The sequence below is a fragment of the Ranitomeya imitator genome, chromosome 1, assembly GCF_032444005.1.
Source record: "Ranitomeya imitator isolate aRanImi1 chromosome 1, aRanImi1.pri, whole genome shotgun sequence".
Classification (NCBI taxonomy): Eukaryota; Metazoa; Chordata; class Amphibia; order Anura; family Dendrobatidae; genus Ranitomeya; species Ranitomeya imitator.
In genome coordinates this window covers 121,102,224-121,120,762 of record NC_091282.1, presented here as the reverse complement: position 1 = coordinate 121,120,762, position 18,539 = coordinate 121,102,224, and the positions used below count along the sequence as shown (strand labels likewise).

Sequence of the window (18,539 nt, the reverse complement as noted above, 5' to 3'; positions counted from 1 at the left end):
TGACTTTCAGACATTGGTATTTGGCGCAAAGTATTTACTGGTGTAAATGTAGGACAGGGCCCCTGAATAATTTAACTAGCAATATACATGTCAATAAATTGGTATTGTCAGTGCCATTGAAGGATTTAACCGCATAGACTAAACAGTGGTGGAGCAGTGAGAGATAATTTTGCAAGTGGTAGAGCACTGTTTGAGCTGAGGGGTGGTCACTCTCTCGTGGCCGGCGGTACTGGCCCAGCGCCCCTCATGTTACAACGGTGTGTCTGACATTGGGTGCGTACCACCACTGCCAGAGACAGTTCATTGTACTATGGGGGACCCTGTGCCAGTGCCAGTGCCGTCGCCCAAAAGTGGGCACACCCACCTCTTCAGACAAACTGCACTGTCACGGGTGCTTGCGCCAAGTGGTGACCACGGGCCTGTGGGGGGAGTCAGCCCATTTAGGGTGGTGTAAACATGTTGTATGCTGGACATACAGCAGCTGCAAATTGAGAAATTGGACCAGTCAGTAATACCAGTCCAAAAGCAAGACCTTTTTACAGGAAAGCTAGGTGTTAGCCGGGAAAGGTGGGGCAAAATAATTAGAAATCCATGAGTGGTTCATTTTAATGAAGGTTAGATCATCAACATTTTGGGTAGCCAGACGAGTCCTTTTTTCGGTCAGTATTGAACCAGCTGCACTGAATACTCTTTCTGATAGCACACTAGCTGCCGGGCAAGCAAGCTCCTGCAATGCATATTCGGCCAATTCAGGCCAGGTGTCTATTTTGGATGCCCAGTAATCAAATAGGAATGACGGGTGAGGGAGAACATCGATAAGGGAGGAAAAATAGTTCGTAACCATACTGGACAAATGTTGTCTCCTGTCACTTTGAATTGATGCTGCAGTACCTGTCCTGTCTGCGGTCATTGCGAAATCACTCCACAACCTGGTCAGAAAACCCCTCTGTCCAACGCCACTTCTGATTTGTGCACCTCTAACACCTCTGCCCTGTTGCCCCCTGCACCTCGTGTGAGAACCATCACCGGTGCTGTGTGCTGGGAATGCCTGAATCAAACGGTCTACAAGACTTGCTTGTTTGGTTGCCAATAATCGTCATCGGTCATCATTTTTATAATGCGTGGGTCCCTTTTGAGGATATGCAAGGCATAATTAGCCATGTGGGCCAATGTTCCAGTTGTCAATTTACTGCTTGTGCTGGGTTGAGGAGCACTTTCTGGCAAATCAACGTCACTTGTCTCCCTCAAAAAACCTGAACCTGGCCTTGCAACGCCACCAGTTTCTATTGCCCCCTGAGAAGCTTCCTCATCCAAAAAATATTCATCCCCATCATCCTCCTCGTCCTCCTCCTCTTCGCCCGCCACCTCGTCCAGTAGACTTCCCTGACCAGACAATGGCTGACTGTCATCAAGGCTTCCCTCGTCCTCGGCTGCAGACGCCTGATCCTTTATGTGCGTCAAACTTTGCATCAGCAGATGCATTAGGGGGATGCTCATGCTTATTATGGCGTCGTCTGCACTAACCAGGCGTGTGCATTCCTCAAAACACTGAAGGACTTGACACAGGTCTTGTAGCTTCGACCACTGCACACCTGACAACTCGATGTCTGCCATCCAACTGCCTGCCCGTGTATGTGTATCCTCCCACAAATACATAACAGCACGCCTCTGTTCACACAGCCTCTGAAGCATGTGCAGTGTGGAGTTCCACCTTGTTGCAACGTCGATGATTAGGCGATGCTGGGGAAGCTTCAAAGATCGCTGATGGTTCTGCATGTGGCTGGAGTGAACGGGCGAACGGCGGATGTGCGAGCAAAGTCTTCGCACCTTCAGGAGCAGGTCGGGTAACCCCGGATAACTTTTCAGGAAGCACTGCACTACCAGGTTCAAGGTGTGAGCCAGGCAAGGAATGTGTTTCAGTTGTGAAAGGGCTATGGCAGCCATAAAATTCCTTCCATTATCACTCACTACCTTGCCTGCCTCAAGATGTACACTGCACAGCCATGACTGAGTTTCTTGCTGCAAGAACTCGGACAGAACTTCCGCGGTATGTCTGTTGTCGCCCAAACACTTCATTGCCAACACAGCCTGCTGACGCTTGCCACTAGTTGTTCCATAATGGGACACCTCGTGTGCAACAGTGGCAGCTGCGGATGGAGTGGTCGTGCGACTGTGGTCTGTGGATGAGCTCTCGCTTCTGCTGGAGGACGAGGAGGAGGAGGAGGGGGGGCGAACGCCTACAGCCAACTGTTTCCTAGACCATGGGCTAGGCAGAACTGTCCTAATATGGCTGTCCCCTGTGGACCCTGCATCCACCACATTAACCCAGTGTGCCGTGATGGACATGTAACGACCCTGGCAATGCCTACTGGTCCATGCATCTGATGTCAGCTGCACCTTTCTACTCACAGATTGCCTGAGTGCATGGATAATGTGGTCTTTTACATGCTGGTGGAGGGCTGGGATGGCTTTTCTCGAAAAGAAGTGTCAACTGGGTAGCTCGTAGCGTGGTACAGCGTAGTCCATCAGGGCTTTGAAAGCTTCGCTTTCAACTAACCGGTAGGGCATCATCTCTAACGAGATTAGTCTAGCAATGTGAGCGTTCAAACCCTGTGTATTCAGATGAGAGGATGAGTACTTCCTTTTCCTAACGAGAGTCTCATGTAGGGTGAGTTGGACTGGAGAGCTGCATATGGTGGAACTAGCGGGGGTGCCGGTGGACATGGCAGACAGAGAGGGTTGGTGATGGTATTCTTGCTGTTGGCCTACAAACAGTGTTTCCTACCACGAACCTGGTGATTCCCTGACTGCTTTGGTCTTGCGACGAAACCTCCACATTTGCTGCAGGTGGTATGGTAAACGGTGGGCTTCCAGTGAGGGAAGGAATGTAGCGTTGCTGACTAGCTTCATTGGGAGAGGGTGCAACAACGTTACGGGACGTTTGGTAGTTAGTCCAGGCTTGCAAGTGCATGGTGGTTAAATGTCTACGCATGCAACTTGTATTTAGATTTTTCACATTCTGACCTCTGCTGAAGGTCCTTGAGCATTTCTTACAGATGACTTTGCACTGATCATTTGGATCTTGGTTAAAAAATTGCCAGACTGCACTCTTCCTACTATCGGATACCTTTTCAGGCATTGCACACTGAGCTACTTTAACTGGATGGCCACGCTGTCCTACAACTGTTTTTGGTTTTGACACACGTTTTTGGCCAGATATGGGCCTGTCAGATGGAAGCTGTTGCGATATTGATGTCTGCTGCGGCTCCTCCTCCGCTTCAGAGCTACTGCCGGCGGCACCCTGTTCCCCCAATGGCTGCCAATCGGGGTCAACAACTGGGTCATTTATCATCTCCTCTTCTATGTCCTGTGCACCTTCCTCTGTGTCACCATGTAAGCCGGTGCTATAGCGTTCGGGACCGGGCACCATAGTCTCATCAGGGTCAGATTCTGGCTCAGTACACTGCGAGGGCAATGTTGTGATCTGAGTCAATGGAACAGCATAATAATCTAGCTGTAGCTGTGCATCTGTGCACTCCATGTCCGATTCATCTTGTAATGGGCATGGCCTGTTAACAATTTCCCTTTCTAACCCAGGCACGGTATGTGTAAAGAGCTCCATGGAGTAACCTGTTGTGTCGCCTGACGCATCCTTCTCTGTTGTTCTGGGTGAAGGACACAAGGAAGCGACTTGTTCCTGACCGGGAGCATCCACTGACGACGCACTGCTTTTAAATTTTGCACTTTCCGAAGAGGAAGCGAAAGAGCTAGAGGCAGAGTCAGCAAGGAAAGCCAAAACTTGTTCCTGCTGCTCCGGCTTTAAAAGTGGTTTTCCTACTCCTAGAAAAGGGAGCGTTCGAGGCCTTGTGCAGCCAGACGATGACGTTGGCTCAACAACTCGAGCCTTAGGTGCTATATTGCTTTTCCCACGACCACCTGATGCTCCACCACCACTACCATCATTACCAGCTGGCAATGACTGACCACGGCCACGACCTCTTCCACCAGACTTCCTTATTCTTGGAAAAATGTAACCAAACTAACAAACGTTATATGGTACTGTAAAACCAGTTAGAAGGGGTACGTAAACTTGTGAGTTTAAATCTCCCTTTATAGGTGTGTGAGACAGCAGGAAAAAATCAGGCCCACTGTATTACACTACAGTTTGAGTGGCAGAAAGTGGATGACAGATGCCACAAACAGGACTGACGCAGATGCAATCAGTGGCAATACAAATCTCCCTTTTTTATGTGTGGGAGACAGCAGCAAAAAATCTGGCCCACTGTATTACACAACAGTTTGAGTGGCAGAAAGTGGATGACAGATGCCACAAACAGGACTGACGCAGATGCACTCAGTGGCAATACAAATCTCCCTTTTTAATGTGTGGGAGACAGCAGCAAAAAATCTGGCCCACTGTATTACACAACAGTTTGAGTGGCAGAAAGTGGATGACAGATGCCACAAACAGGACTGACGCAGATGCACTCAGTGGCAATACAAATCTCCCTTTTTTATGTGTGGGAGACAGCAGCAAAAAATCTGGCCCACTGTATTACACAACAGTTTGAGTGGCAGAAAGTGGATGACAGAGATGCCACAAACAGGACTGACACAGATGCACTCAGTGGCAATACAAATCTCCCTTTTTTATGTGTGGGAGACAGCTGGAAAAAAATCAGGCCCACTGTATTACACTACAGTTTGAGTGGCAGAAAGTGGATGACAGATGCCACAAACAGGACTGACGCAGATGCAATCAGTGGCAATACAAATCTCCCTTTTTTATGTGTGGGAGACAGCAGCAAAAAATCTGGCCCACTGTATTACACTACAGTTTGAGTGGCAGAAAGTGGATGACAGATGCCACAAACAGGACTGACGCAGATGCACTCAGTGGCAATACAAATCTCCCTTTTTAATGTGTGGGAGACAGCAGCAAAAAATCTGGCCCACTGTATTACACAACAGTTTGAGTGGCAGAAAGTGGATGACAGATGCCACAAACAGGACTGACGCAGATGCACTCAGTGGCAATACAAATCTCCCTTTTTTATGTGTGGGAGACAGCAGCAAAAAATCAGGCCCACTGTATTACACAACAGTTTGAGTGGCAGAAAGTGGATGACAGAGATGCCACAAACAGGACTGACACAGATGCACTCAGTGGCAATACAAATCTCCCTTTTTTATGTGTGGGAGACAGCTGGAAAAAAATCAGGCCCACTGTATTACACTACAGTTTGAGTGGCAGAAAGTGGATGACAGATATATCTAAAAATACAAGGGCTGTAGTAGAATTTCAATCTCCCTACAATGATCAAAGGACAAGTATGGCAGCAATAAAAAGGACTGCTGCACACAAGAGTGTGGACAAAGAAACAAGAGAACTGTGCAGAAAAGAAGGAGCAACAGGATTTTTGCTTTGAAAAAAGCAGTTGGTTTGCACAGCGGCGTACACACAGCAATGCAGCTATCAGGGAGCCTTAGAATGCAGCCTAATAAGCTACAGAGCTGATGCGCCCAAAATAACCCTCCACTGTCCCTGCAAAGAAAAGGTGGTGTTGGACTGTGGAAATCGCTACAGCTCAAGCGGTTTGGGGGTTAATATTCCCTTCCTAACAATATCCCTGCTTCAGACGAAGCTACAGCAACCTCTCCCTGTGCTCAGATCGGCAGAAGTAAGATGGCGGTCGGCGTGCACGCCCCTTTATAGCCCCTGTGACGCCGCAGAAAGCAAGCCAATCACTGTAATGCCCTTCTCTAAGATGGTGGGGACTGAGACCTATGCAATCACGCTGCCCACACTCTGCGTCCACCTTCATTGGCTGAGAAATGGCGCTTAACGCGTCATACGAAATGTGACTTTGGCGCGAAGATCGCCAACCGCGTGGCCGATCCCACACTGGGATTGGCTCGGATTTCACGAAACCCGACTTTGCCGAAAGTCGGCGACTTATGAAATTGACCGATCCATTTCGCTCAACCCTACTGGCAGGAGTGATTGGTGACAGCTCTGTGATTGCGCGGGGTAGAGGAGGCAGGTAGTTGCCTCTGTTTGCAACTACATGCCTGTTAGCTTTTAGGCCCATAGTACAAAAAAGTTATGGTCTTTAATTTCGGCATGCCTGTACCTGGAATAGTTTTGGAGTGGCATCACTCATCACAGCAGTTAGCTGGTATTACGCCCACAGCAGCATTACTACAAATCAGCATCTGTTGTTGACAATAGCTGTACAGCTTGAGTTTTTCTTCGCCAGCTAGTTGTCAGATCCCTTGATCATGCAGTTATTCTGTTAGAACCAGAATCTCCTGGTCCATGTGTGGCGAGGGCTTGAACCTGAAACTGCAATGGCAGTCCCTGAACCTGAAACCTCATTCGACAGTACCTAAGCCTGAAGCTGCACATACGGTACTGGGAGCCTGACACCGCTCTCTCCGATACCCAATCCTGAAGTCTGTTCCAGTATCCGAATCCAGCCCTGCCTGTGCTTCCGTGTCAGTATAATTTCTATCTAATGACCCAAAACATGTGTTGTCTGAACAGAGTGCAAATCCAGGTCTGCCTGTGACTCCGTATCAGTATCCATTCTGTCCAATGATCCAGAACCCATGTTGTCTGAACAGTGTCCGAGTCCTGCCCACCAGTTACTCTGAGCCCGTGTCCATGTCCTATCCTGACTCCTGGGGTCAGCAGCTTCATCACCAGGACTGCCTAGGAGTGGTACCTGGCGGCTACCTTCAGCTCAAGTCTAACTCCCCCATCAGGAGCTCTAGCGAACACTAGGCAGCCACTTAGCTACACCCCTCCTAGGTAAGCCCATGGCACAGTGGGTCCCCGATCCACGCATGTGCGTGACAAAATCTAACCAATTTTTAATCAATTTTGTCAACAACAAAATGTTGGACGATCAAAATAACTAACATCTAAAGTCTCCTGATTCTGAATGAAAAGATCAGACAGTTTGGACTCTTTCTTGTCTGAAAGTTAGTTTTTACCTAAAAAAAACTGCAACCAAAAGTGTCTGGCCTCTGCTTTTCTGCCTCCATACAAATAGCTTGCCCATTTCCTCATAAATTCATTGGCAGGTTAATTGCAGATGGACCCAGAATATGTGCTTTCATTGGGTGATGAACCAAGGTTTACCAGCAATGATTATTTCATAAAGGTTGTCTGGAAATCTGACAATTTGATATAATGGTCCATCAAAACTGGATGCCGGGCTCAACAAAGCGTTGGGTCCTAAGCTTGTTTCCCAGTTCCATGTGCCATGGAGATATACCACCTTTGCTTTGGATATCTTGGCTACAGTTGTTAATGAAACAGGGAGATGAAATTCCCTGAAAAAAGGTAAACCTGCTAGATATAGAAGAAATACATTTCGGTCTAACACGGAAAAGTACAGGTTACGCTCTACTGCCGTGCTACTAACTAATTACAATCAATCTAGTAAGAAAGAAATCTAGTAGACGTTCCTAACAGTGGTGTCATATGGTACAATGACAGCAGGGTCTCTATGTCCTGAGGGGCTACTGAGACATATAAAGAGAAGTATTTAAGTTATATGATGTTTCTAGATCATGTGTCCTCTCCAACTAGGACATTGTATCACCCAGCATAAGACCAAAGTGGCAGCTGTGTTGGGACTTAGTTAAATATGTTGATGTCTCAGAGGCTTCAGGTTCTATTTTCCGCAAGTAACATCCTTCATTATTATTACAGGCAGGTACATGTATAGAAATGTGTAACATGGACATGACCTACAAGTTTTCAACAAGCTGTGTACGAAGCAGTTTGAGAATATGCTGGACATGTATATACGTGCCTTCCATCGATGGACGTTTGGAGGATTTCCATACTTCTACCTCTGATATAAGTCTGAGATATATCCTATTATTTGATGTACTTTTGGAAGATCTCCATACTTCTGCCTCTGATAAAAGTCTGAGATATATCACATTATTTAGACATATAGTGAATTATGTCACTAATACTGCATGCTTTTATTGTGTAAAAAATACATTCCACATAGAATACAATTTTTACCATATACCATGTCATACATTCACATACGCCAAAGATAGTGCCAAAAAGAGGTGTGAACAGGCCCTTACCCTCTGTAACTCGCCTGTTTCCTTCCTTCCTTCCTCCTTTCTCCATAACATACAGCGATTTTGAGGTTGGTAGTCTTTGCCTAAGATTATTTTAGGATTATGCCTATGTCACCTATCCCCATCCTACGGTTGCTGTAGGAGCCTCACTATCATGCAGTATGTCTCTATTTGCAAGGTCTAGCTTTGCCTTTCTATACATATTATTGTGCCTCCACAGGTCTCTTCACTGTGTAGGTGAATAATTGCTGAGTTACTGCTGGCTGCCTCCCTCACTTCTCTATAGCAATAGATCTTGGCCGCATTCCCTTTTCTAGCTCCACATAAACATCAGAGATCTGCTATTTCTCCAAAGCAAACGGGAACACGAAACATTTTATTCCTGCGCTGCTGAAATCAGATTTACCACCAAATCATTTCCGTTACATTATAGATGCGGTAGTGTAATCACTTAGACTATTAGCGTCCTTCCATCATTAAAAGTAATTACATTAAGGAGATGCAATTCCTGAAGGCAACATTCTTTCTCAATGCGTTTTTAGAAAGCCTCCCGAGCTTGTCTGTATGTGCAGAGAATGCTGCAGGTCTACGTCACATTCAGCAGTCAGATGCAGAATTTAGCTGCCGTCAGCTTCTTGTATGTAAAGCACTAGCACTGCATACAGTGATTGAAGGTAGGACAGGTCTGGTATTTTCACTACAACTCATGTCATTGAATATGCTATTTACTAATAATCTGAGGCAGAGGCAATTAGCAAATATCACAGAACCAGTGCCATATTTAATTTGTTGGGTAACTTATTCACACAGTGCTGCTTTCAGCTGTTTTAGATAAAAAAACAAACAAAAAAATAGGTTTGCTCTTTAAAGCCCCAATACACATTGGATTAAAGGCCGGTATTGGTAAGATGCGCCAAGAGTCTAATATCCATGGAGGCCTTAAAGGGCGCTCTCTTTCCTGACAGATGATGTGGAGAAGAGAAGCATTGACACATTGAAATTACAATGGATGATCTTTTTGTTCTTCCTGGAGATAATCCTCTGCCAGAGGAGTCTGCCAGTGGCTTTCTGAAGAGAACACAGGAGCTCCTGGCCAAACTGGACATTTCCATGTATATTGGGGTCAGGAGAGATAGCTATCGGCCGAGGGATTATTTGGCAGGAAACTATCTAATGTACTGTATGATGTGGTGGGACTATCCTCTACCCATCTCCTTACATACATGCCCTGATGGAGATCACCTGCTAGAGGACATCTGTAATCGACAGCAGTGCTCCTGCTCTGTTGGTAGAGTTCAGAGAAAAGTTATATTTTTCCCTCAAACCCATCCCACCTTGATCAATGCTGATCTCAGTGACAACAAAGGTGGAGGCCAAGTAATGGATAATCCTACAGAAGTGAGATGAAATAAGTTGTCACAATTTCCCATAACTGCCTTCAGTCTGAATTTCTGAGACTCTTACAAGTAAAAGACTACTCAGTTTCCCAGAGAAAGATGATTGCTTGTACAGCAATTCTCTAACACACTGCGGTTTCTAAAATTAACATCATAAAGAAAAAAAAATGGATAGGAAATAACTCCCCTTAGGCCGGTTTCACACGTCAGTGGCTCCGGTACGTGTGGTGACAGTTTCCTCATGTACCGGAGACACTTACTCACATAGACACATTAAAATAAATGTGTCTCTGCACATGTCAGCGTGTTTTCAAGGACCGTGTGTCCGTTTGCAAAACACGGAGACATGTCAGTGTTCGTGGGAGCGCATTGATCACATGGAACCATTAACGTCAATGGGTCCGTGTAAACACGTACCGCACACGGATGCTGTCCGTGTGCCATCCGTGTGCTGTCCATGTGCGTTTTTCCTGTCATAGGGTTAAAATTGTAAAAATTCTTGCAATACACGGACACACGTATAGCACACGTACAGCACACAGACAGCACACGGACCCTAAAAACGTACTCACGGACATCACACGGATCCCACACGGATGGCCTATGTGAGCACACGGACACGGATAACTCCAGTACCGTTTTCTCCGGAATTATCTGGACGTGTGGACTGGCCTTAGAAATAGTCAGTAGCACAGTAAAGCTGTTGTCAGTCAGTGAGCGTCTGACTATACTCTGCCATTATAGCCAGATGTATTAGTAGTCAGATGGGAGGGGCAAAGCAAGGGATAAAATCATGACTTAGGACAAACACATTGTACGAGGCCACTAAGAAATTGGAGTCTCCTTTTTGCCGCCAGGAGCAGATCTGAGTAGTGTGGGAGCTATTACAAGGGTTTCAGCAAGAGTATTGTAATTGCAACAGGGTGATCTAGGGATCAGACATCAACTCTCCCGACCGTCGTCCCATACAGTTTACCCAGTGGACATCCACTTAGTGATGACAGTTACTATATGTTCGGTGAGACTGTACTTTTTTTCATTGAGCGATGCTGAACACATGTACCTAACTAAAATCGCTATAAACAGGGACTACTTGGATATACTTTGCTATTCCCAGACCTCTCCACCGAACAGGTTGAAATAGTCCTGAGGCATGCCTTATCCTATTTTAATAATATATACTAAAACTCATATTGTATCAAAATTCTCATTTTCCCTGCAAACATTTTTTTCAGGAGAGAAGAGTTGAGAACTCTATGTAGTATCCCCATTAATCTTAATGTTATGGGAATTTTTTGGTGATGTACCCAATTAATTTAAAATGAAAACGCTCCAGATTATTTTTACTTGTACCCATATTTATATTATGAGCCAATACATAACTGGAACAAAACTACTTTGGCAAACTGGAGGGCAACTTGCCACCCAGCTTTTTTCATAATGGAAGCTAATAAAACTGTGCTACAATTAACAAAAAAAATTCCAAGGTACTATAATATAAAAAAACACATTGTGTGCGTTGCTGGATACTCACTCAGATGCTTCAATACTATGGACCGTCATTGAGGAGGCGAATGCATAATCTTTTTGATGCATACATGGCAGGATCTAAAACACAAAAATGCAATGAAAGCGTCAATAATACAACTTTTGTAAACTCTATAAAATCCGGGTCTGGACCCTACAGTTCAAAGTAAGCTGATGATCATCTCCAACAAGTCAGATACTTTAATGCAGTATTGTAGATGCTTCCCTTTTGAATGACCCTCATGCCAGCGCCTTTTTACTATACCCCTCCTCCCCGGATCCCTCCTCAAATATACAAGCAGAACACCATCTGGATTGAATAGGCCAAATCGGCCTTTATTATAACAAACATTACAATACTAAATAATTTGAAGGTGAGGAGGTTCTCGGAGCTCCAAAACCCAAGAGAAAACAACAAAATAATAAACCATTCAGCATAACCCCCAACCGCAACCATGAGCTCAGGGGCACCCCACCATGAAGTGTCCCAAAATCAACTTGGAAATTAACCAATTTTCAAATATAATGGAAAGGTTACCATCTACCAGACATGCAACCACCCCATCACAATTTTGCCACCAACTCCAATAACTCCCTCTCCAATGCCACAGCAAATATTAGTTGACCTCTTATAAAGTGAGTCACCTCACCAAAAGATGCGCCCGCTCTACTTCTTGAATGCTGAGGGCCAATAAATCAATCCCAGTGGCATTTAACTGTACCCCATCATTCCGCCATAAATTCTCTTCACCGGACTTCTTATACCTCACTACAACCCCTCCATGCCTTGCCAAAAAAGATCCCACTACCCTGTTCACTTCTATTCTAGTCATATTGATCCTATGCACAGACCGGGCAGCGTGTCAATTTTTTCTAGGCACAATATACAACCACACCATCTTCATATATTTGGAAAAGACACTCATAGGCGCAAAAAATCATGGCATATGTCTCTGATCAAATCTCTACAAAGCCGAATCCATAGATCATTTTCCCCCTTCCCCCACATGTAATACCAGCACATCAGGGTTATGATCTAAATGCGTAAAACGGTGAAACTCCAGTAATACCTGCCACCAAATCATGTCTGGAAATCCAAGCCACCTATGACCTTGCTCCTGGAAAAACCTAAGTGATGCCTGTTTTTTCGCACATCAGCCCTTAACGCACCTCAATAAACAAAACAGTGCCCCAAGATCCACACTAGCCTGTGCTTCTCCTGTGGGAAAAAAAAGGAGAAGGGAGAGGGATGAAGGAGGGGGGGGGGGGGGGGGGGATAAAAACCTGTCTGCCTCCAACCCCAAATATTCCAAGCATTTCCTAAAAACTGTTGTGAACAAATAGAGTGACAGAAGAGAACCATCCCTGTGTTTCAACAATTCGCCTGCATGGTCTACCCCTAAACCCAAATATTTTATACATTCCAATGGACACATCGAAGACCCTATCAATTCCACCAAAATAACCTTTTTCCTTTTCCTGCCTTGACTGATCCGTTTTGGAACAATGCACACAGAATTCAACAGAATCACCTACAACCACTGCATCCTGTCCTAATAGACACCAATTCCAGTTCCTCCAAAGGCTTGAAGGAAACTGTCATACGAGTATCCTAATGAGACCCTTCCTAAAACCCTTCAATGCCTGACTCACCAACAAATTCTTTTTGATGGCCACTAAACCCCTAAACTTAAAGCCATACTGTAAAACTTAACTTTTGAAACTGACCACCTTTACGCTGCCACGTGACTTAACAACAGAACAATGGACCTACAAGGTTCTCTTATGATTCTGTCTCAACAAATTGATGCCTCCAGGCTTCCCACTTCTTCCAAACTGCATCACAAGCTACACATGTACTGTCTGCTAGGGACCCGACACTCGAATGTCAACTTCCAGAGCTCTGGAACATATTCATCCTTCCTGATCTTATCCTTCACCTCCTTCTTTAAGTGGGATCCGAGAGGACCCTCAAAACATACATAAAGCAACCCTTTCGTCTTATCATCCAGCACTATCCTATTCCCCTCCTTATCTTTTTCTGTCTGCCCTGACACCAAAACCCCCTGCAAAGTACTGTTTCACCCTCTACCCGACTAACTGCCTGACCTGAGGACTCAGGCCTGGGCACCTTATTAACTCACTACTTGCCTGATCCAATCTCTCTAGCAACTCAAAAAAACACCTCCTAATACATTTTCAATACTTGCCCTTTTGGACTCAAAAGTACACAGGCTAGGCCCAATAAAGGAAAAATCTGGGGCCTGGCTAAAACCCACCCATGGGGAAGCTGAACTAGGCGAGGATGCAAAAGCATGGAATCACACCCACCAGCCGAAAATCTGTGATTCAGATGATCTCCTGCCAGCTGATCAGGAATTGTATCGTCAGAATCTTGTCAAGGGCACCCTGGCAAGCTGCCGTGCTCGAACCCAGCACCACAATCAGGGAGCACACAAAAGGCTGGGTGACATTCGGGGACCTTCCCTGCGTCCGATCTCCTCCCAATGACCTCCTCGCCCCAGGACCATGGGGCACCTCTGATGCAGTCTCTCCTGAAGAACACCCACCGAAATGACTGCCACCATTTTGTCAAAGACCTGGAGCATAGAGGCAGCAGGCCCGATCATACAATATGACTGACTCCAGGCCTGCTTACCATCGCAGACCCTGACTGCCTGGATCGGTTTCTCCCCAGCTGCGACCTGCGGCTGGGCTCAGAAGGAGGCAGGTTCTGATAAGGAGGGTCCTTGGAGGGGTTGCTGCGGCACCGCTGGGGCCTAAGAGCTACGTCAGGTGATAGGAGTTCCGGCAGCCTAGACCTGCGTGAGTGCGACGGACCAGTATCACCGCAGCCTCAATTCCAGCAGGTGGACCACCCAGGATCTCCTGGATCCATGCCCGGACTGATGCTCCATCTACACCACTGGCAGCAGCTCCAGGAGTTCTTCCATCGTCACCATGGTGAAGGTCCGGTCCACAGGAGAAGGTGATGAGGGCAGCGGTGCCTTTTTCCTAGGTGCCTATGGGCCGATTTGCAGCCTACACCCGCCCCTACCTATATAAAGTCCTGCTCTTTGCCAACCCCCCCTTTCTCCACTCCTTAAACTTTTGACACCACGAAGCACTTGTGCTTAACCCTTTAAATCCCTTAGCCTGTGCTTTCCCTACAAAGCTGAGCCATGGCTCCACTGGGGCTTAGTTTGTCCTATAACTTTTATTTCTCAGTGCCTTCCTACACTATGTAACAAGTGTCATTAATATACGCCTTGACTGGGACATACTTTTTGCAATTGGGTTGAGTTCGGGTGATTGTGGAAGGCCATGTCATCTGATGCAGCACTCCATCCCTCTTCTTCATGGTCACATAGCCCATAGCCTGGAAAAATATTTTTGATCATGGTCCAATTAAAGCATAAATGATGAAACTATGGTCCTACAAAGTGAAAGCCAAGAATGACAGTTATGTCAAATTCTTTGGTGGCCATACTAATTGTGCCTTGAATTTGCAATAAATCACAATATCACCAGCAAAGCACTTCCATGTTTCAAGGTGGGCACCACACATGTCAAAACCAACAGCTCAATGAGCTCATCTTTTCTGCATCTTGGAAAGAAAAAGTAGTGTCTACCAAAAATGTCAAATTAGGACTCATCAGACCACAATATAGATTATCACTGATCTAATGTCCAGTCCTAGTGTTTCTTGGTCCAAATAAGTTTCATTAGTGTCTTCTGTACAGTAATTCACCAATAAAGGCCTGCTTCTCGCTGTCTTTTCTGAACAGTTGATATTGAGATGTGTCTGCTACTTGATGTTGTCATGCATCTGGGGACAAACCCTTGAGCCTGTCCTTTGAGCCATGGCAGATTCACCTTTTCTCCAGGTGTTAAGTTGCTGTTATCCTTTTAGGGTATGTGCACACGTTCAGGTTTTTTCGTGTTTTTTTCGCGATAAAAACGCTATCAAAACTTATTAAAAACGCATACATTATGCATCCTATCATTTAGAATGCATTCTGCATGTTTTGTGCCCATGATGCAGAATGTTCATTAATTTTGCTGATTTCTGCTTTTTTCCCGCTATTCTATGAATTTGGGAAAAAACGCACAAAAACGCGTAAAAAACGTGTCAAAAATGCATGAAAAAACGTGAAAAAAACGCATGCAGATTTCTGGCAGAAATGTCCGGTTTTTGTCAGGAAAATTTCTGCAAGAAATCCTGACGTGTGCACATGTGCACACCTTGCAGATTATTTGCGTTTTTTTTAGCGTTTTTGCGCTATAAAAATGCTATGAAACCGCAAATAATCTGCATACATTAAGCATCCCATCATTTATAATGGAATCCGCAATGTCTGTACACATGATGTGCGTTTTTCCGCATGAAAAAAGCATTGCGGAAAAATAATGAATCTGATCATTAATTTTGCGTTTTTTTCCGCGGATTTCCCACTGTCTAATGCATTGCGAAATGTCCGGGAAAAACTGTGCAAAAACCGCGTCAAAACCGCGCAAAAAAAACGCATGCGGATTTCATGCGGAAATCTGGCAGAAATGTCCGGATTTTCGCAGGAATATTCTGCATGAATTCCTGAACGTGTGCACATAGCCTTAGGGTATGTGTCCACGTTCAGGATTGCATCAGGATTTGGTCAGGATTTTATGTCAGTATTTGTAAGCCAAAACCAGGAGTGGAACAATTAGAGGAAAAGTATAATAGAAACATATGCACCACTTCTGCATTTATCACCCACTCCTGGTTTTGGCTTACAAATACTGACATAAAATCCTGACCAAATCCTGATGCAATCCTGAACGTGGACACATACCATTAGAGTACCAGGTGTTTTTATTTACTCATTTGTCTGCCCTATGACCTTTCCGGTGCAGCTTTATATACTTTCCCCCTGCTGATATTTCCTGCTCATGATAGTCTCATTTGGAGTTCAGTCATACTGTTTTGGGCTTACAAATACTGATATAAAATGCTGATTAAATACTGAATGTGTGAATGTGGCCTAACACAAATTCTGGTTTGTTTCACATGTTTTTTTTAATTCCTTGTTCCCTTATGTGCTGCTTTATGTTTTTGCTGCCTTCAGTCTGAATGTGGAATATGTACATTCAAATAAGAGCAATAAAAAATATTAAATTAACGAGAGTGTCTAAACTTTTTAACCAGTACATACAGCCCTGGCAAAAATTAAGAGACCACCACATCAAAACCCTGTCATGGTCAACGAAGAGTGGTGGTGGTGGGAGACTCACTACTGAGAGGCACAGAAGCAGCCATCTGCAGACCGGACATAACTGCAAGAGAAGTATGCTGCCTTCCAGGTGCGATGATCAAGGATGTGACCGATAGGATACCAAAGCTCTTCAGCTCCAAGGACGTCCACCCATTTCTTCTGATACATGTTGGCACCAATGACACGGCAAGGAAGGACCTACCGACAATCTGCAAGGACTTTGAAGAGTTGGGGAAGAAAGTAAAGGAACTGGATGCACAGGTAGTTTTTTCTTCTATCCTTCCAGTAGACGGGCATGGCACCAGGAGATGGAACAGGATCCTTGATGCAAACAACTGGCTAAGACGATGGTGCAGACAACAAGGATTTGGATTCCTGGACCACGGTGTGAATTACTGGTATGATGGACTCCTCGCCAGAGACGGACTACACCTCAACAAACCTGGGAAACACACATTCGCCAGAAGACTCGCTACACTCATCAGGAGGGCGTTAAACTAGAAGAAGAGGGGACGGGAAGAAAAACATTAGACTCGAACAAAGACGACCCAGGAAAACATACTCAGAAGGGAGGTAAGAACATTTCTAAAACAATCCACAGTGAGGAGATTGGAACAAAACAAAATCCTCTAAACTGCATGCTCGCAAACGCCAGAAGCCTGACAAACAAGATGGAAGAACTAGAAGCAGAAATATCTACAGGTAACTTTGACATAGTGGGAATAACCGAGACATGGTTAGATGAAAGCTATGACTGGGCAGTTAACTTACAGGGTTACAGTCTGTTTAGAAAGGATCGTAAAAATCGGAGAGGAGGAGGGGTTTGTCTCTATGTAAAGTCTTGTCTAAAGTCCACTTTAAGGGAGGATATTAGCGAAGGGAATGAGGATGTCGAGTCCATATGGGTTGAAATTCATGGAGGGAAAAATGGTAACAAAATTCTCATTGGGGTCTGTTACAAACCCCCAAATATAACAGAAACCATGGAAAGTCTACTTCTAAAGCAGATAGATGAATCTGCAACCCATAATGAGGTCCTGGTTATGGGGGACTTTAACTACCCGGATATTAACTGGGAAACAGAAACCTGTGAAACCCATAAAGGCAACAGGTTTCTGCTAATAACCAAGAAAAATTATCTTTCACAATTGGTGCAGAATCCAACCAGAGGAGCAGCACTTTTAGACCTAATACTATCTAATAGACCTGACAGAATAACAAATCTGCAGGTGGTCGGGCATCTAGGAAATAGCGACCACAATATTGTACAGTTTCACCTGTCTTTCACTAGGGGGACTTGTCAGGGAGTCACACAAACATTGAACTTTAGGAAGGCAAAGTTTGAACAGCTTAGAGATGCCCTTAATCTGGTAGACTGGGACAATATCCTCAGAAATGAGAATACAGATAATAAATGGGAAATGTTTAAGAACATCCTAAATAGGCAGTGTAAGCGGTTTATACCTTGTGGGAATAAAAGGACTAGAAATAGGAAAAACCCAATGTGGCTAAACAAAGAAGTAAGACAGGCAATTAACAGTAAAAAGAAAGCATTTGCACTACTAAAGCAGGATGGCACCATTGAAGCTCTAAAAAACTATAGGGAGAAAAATACTTTATCTAAAAAACTAATTAAAGCTGCCAAAAAGGAAACAGAGAAGCACATTGCTAAGGAGAGTAAAACTAATCCCAAACTGTTCTTCAACTATATCAATAGTAAAAGAATAAAAACTGAAAATGTAGGCCCCTTAAAAAATAGTGAGGAAAGAATGGTTGTAGATGACGAGGAAAAAACTAACATATTAAACACCTTCTTCTCCACGGTATTCACGGTGGAAAATGAAATGCTAGGTGAAATCCCAAGAAACAATGAAAACCCTATATTAAGGGTCACCAATCTAACCCAAGAAGAGGTGCGAAACCGGCTAAATAAGATTAAAATAGATAAATCTCCGGGTCCGGATGGCATACACCCACGAGTACTAAGAGAACTAAGTAATGTAATAGATAAACCATTATTTCTTATTTTTAGTGACTCTATAGCGACAGGATCTGTTCCGCAGGACTGGCGCATAGCAAATGTGGTGCCAATATTCAAAAAGGGCTCTAAAAGTGAACCTGGAAATTATAGGCCAGTAAGTCTAACCTCTATTGTTGGTAAAATATTTGAAGGGTTTCTGAGGGATGTTATTCTGGATTATCTCAATGAGAATAACTGTTTAACTCCATATCAGCATGGGTTTATGAGAAA

General features: G+C 44.7%; 1 protein-coding gene across 1 annotated transcript in view; it reads right to left on the bottom strand.

Annotated features, from left to right (window-relative positions):
* The window catches only part of GCNT4 (glucosaminyl (N-acetyl) transferase 4), a 71,702-nt gene that overhangs the window by 39,868 nt on the left and 13,295 nt on the right, over window positions 1-18,539 (bottom strand). Inside the window, exon 2 of the mRNA XM_069750299.1 lies at window positions 11,044-11,117. Coding sequence (XP_069606400.1) covers window positions 11,044-11,105 — 62 coding nt within the window. The 5' untranslated portion in view covers window positions 11,106-11,117. The remainder of the gene's footprint in view (window positions 1-11,043; window positions 11,118-18,539) is intronic.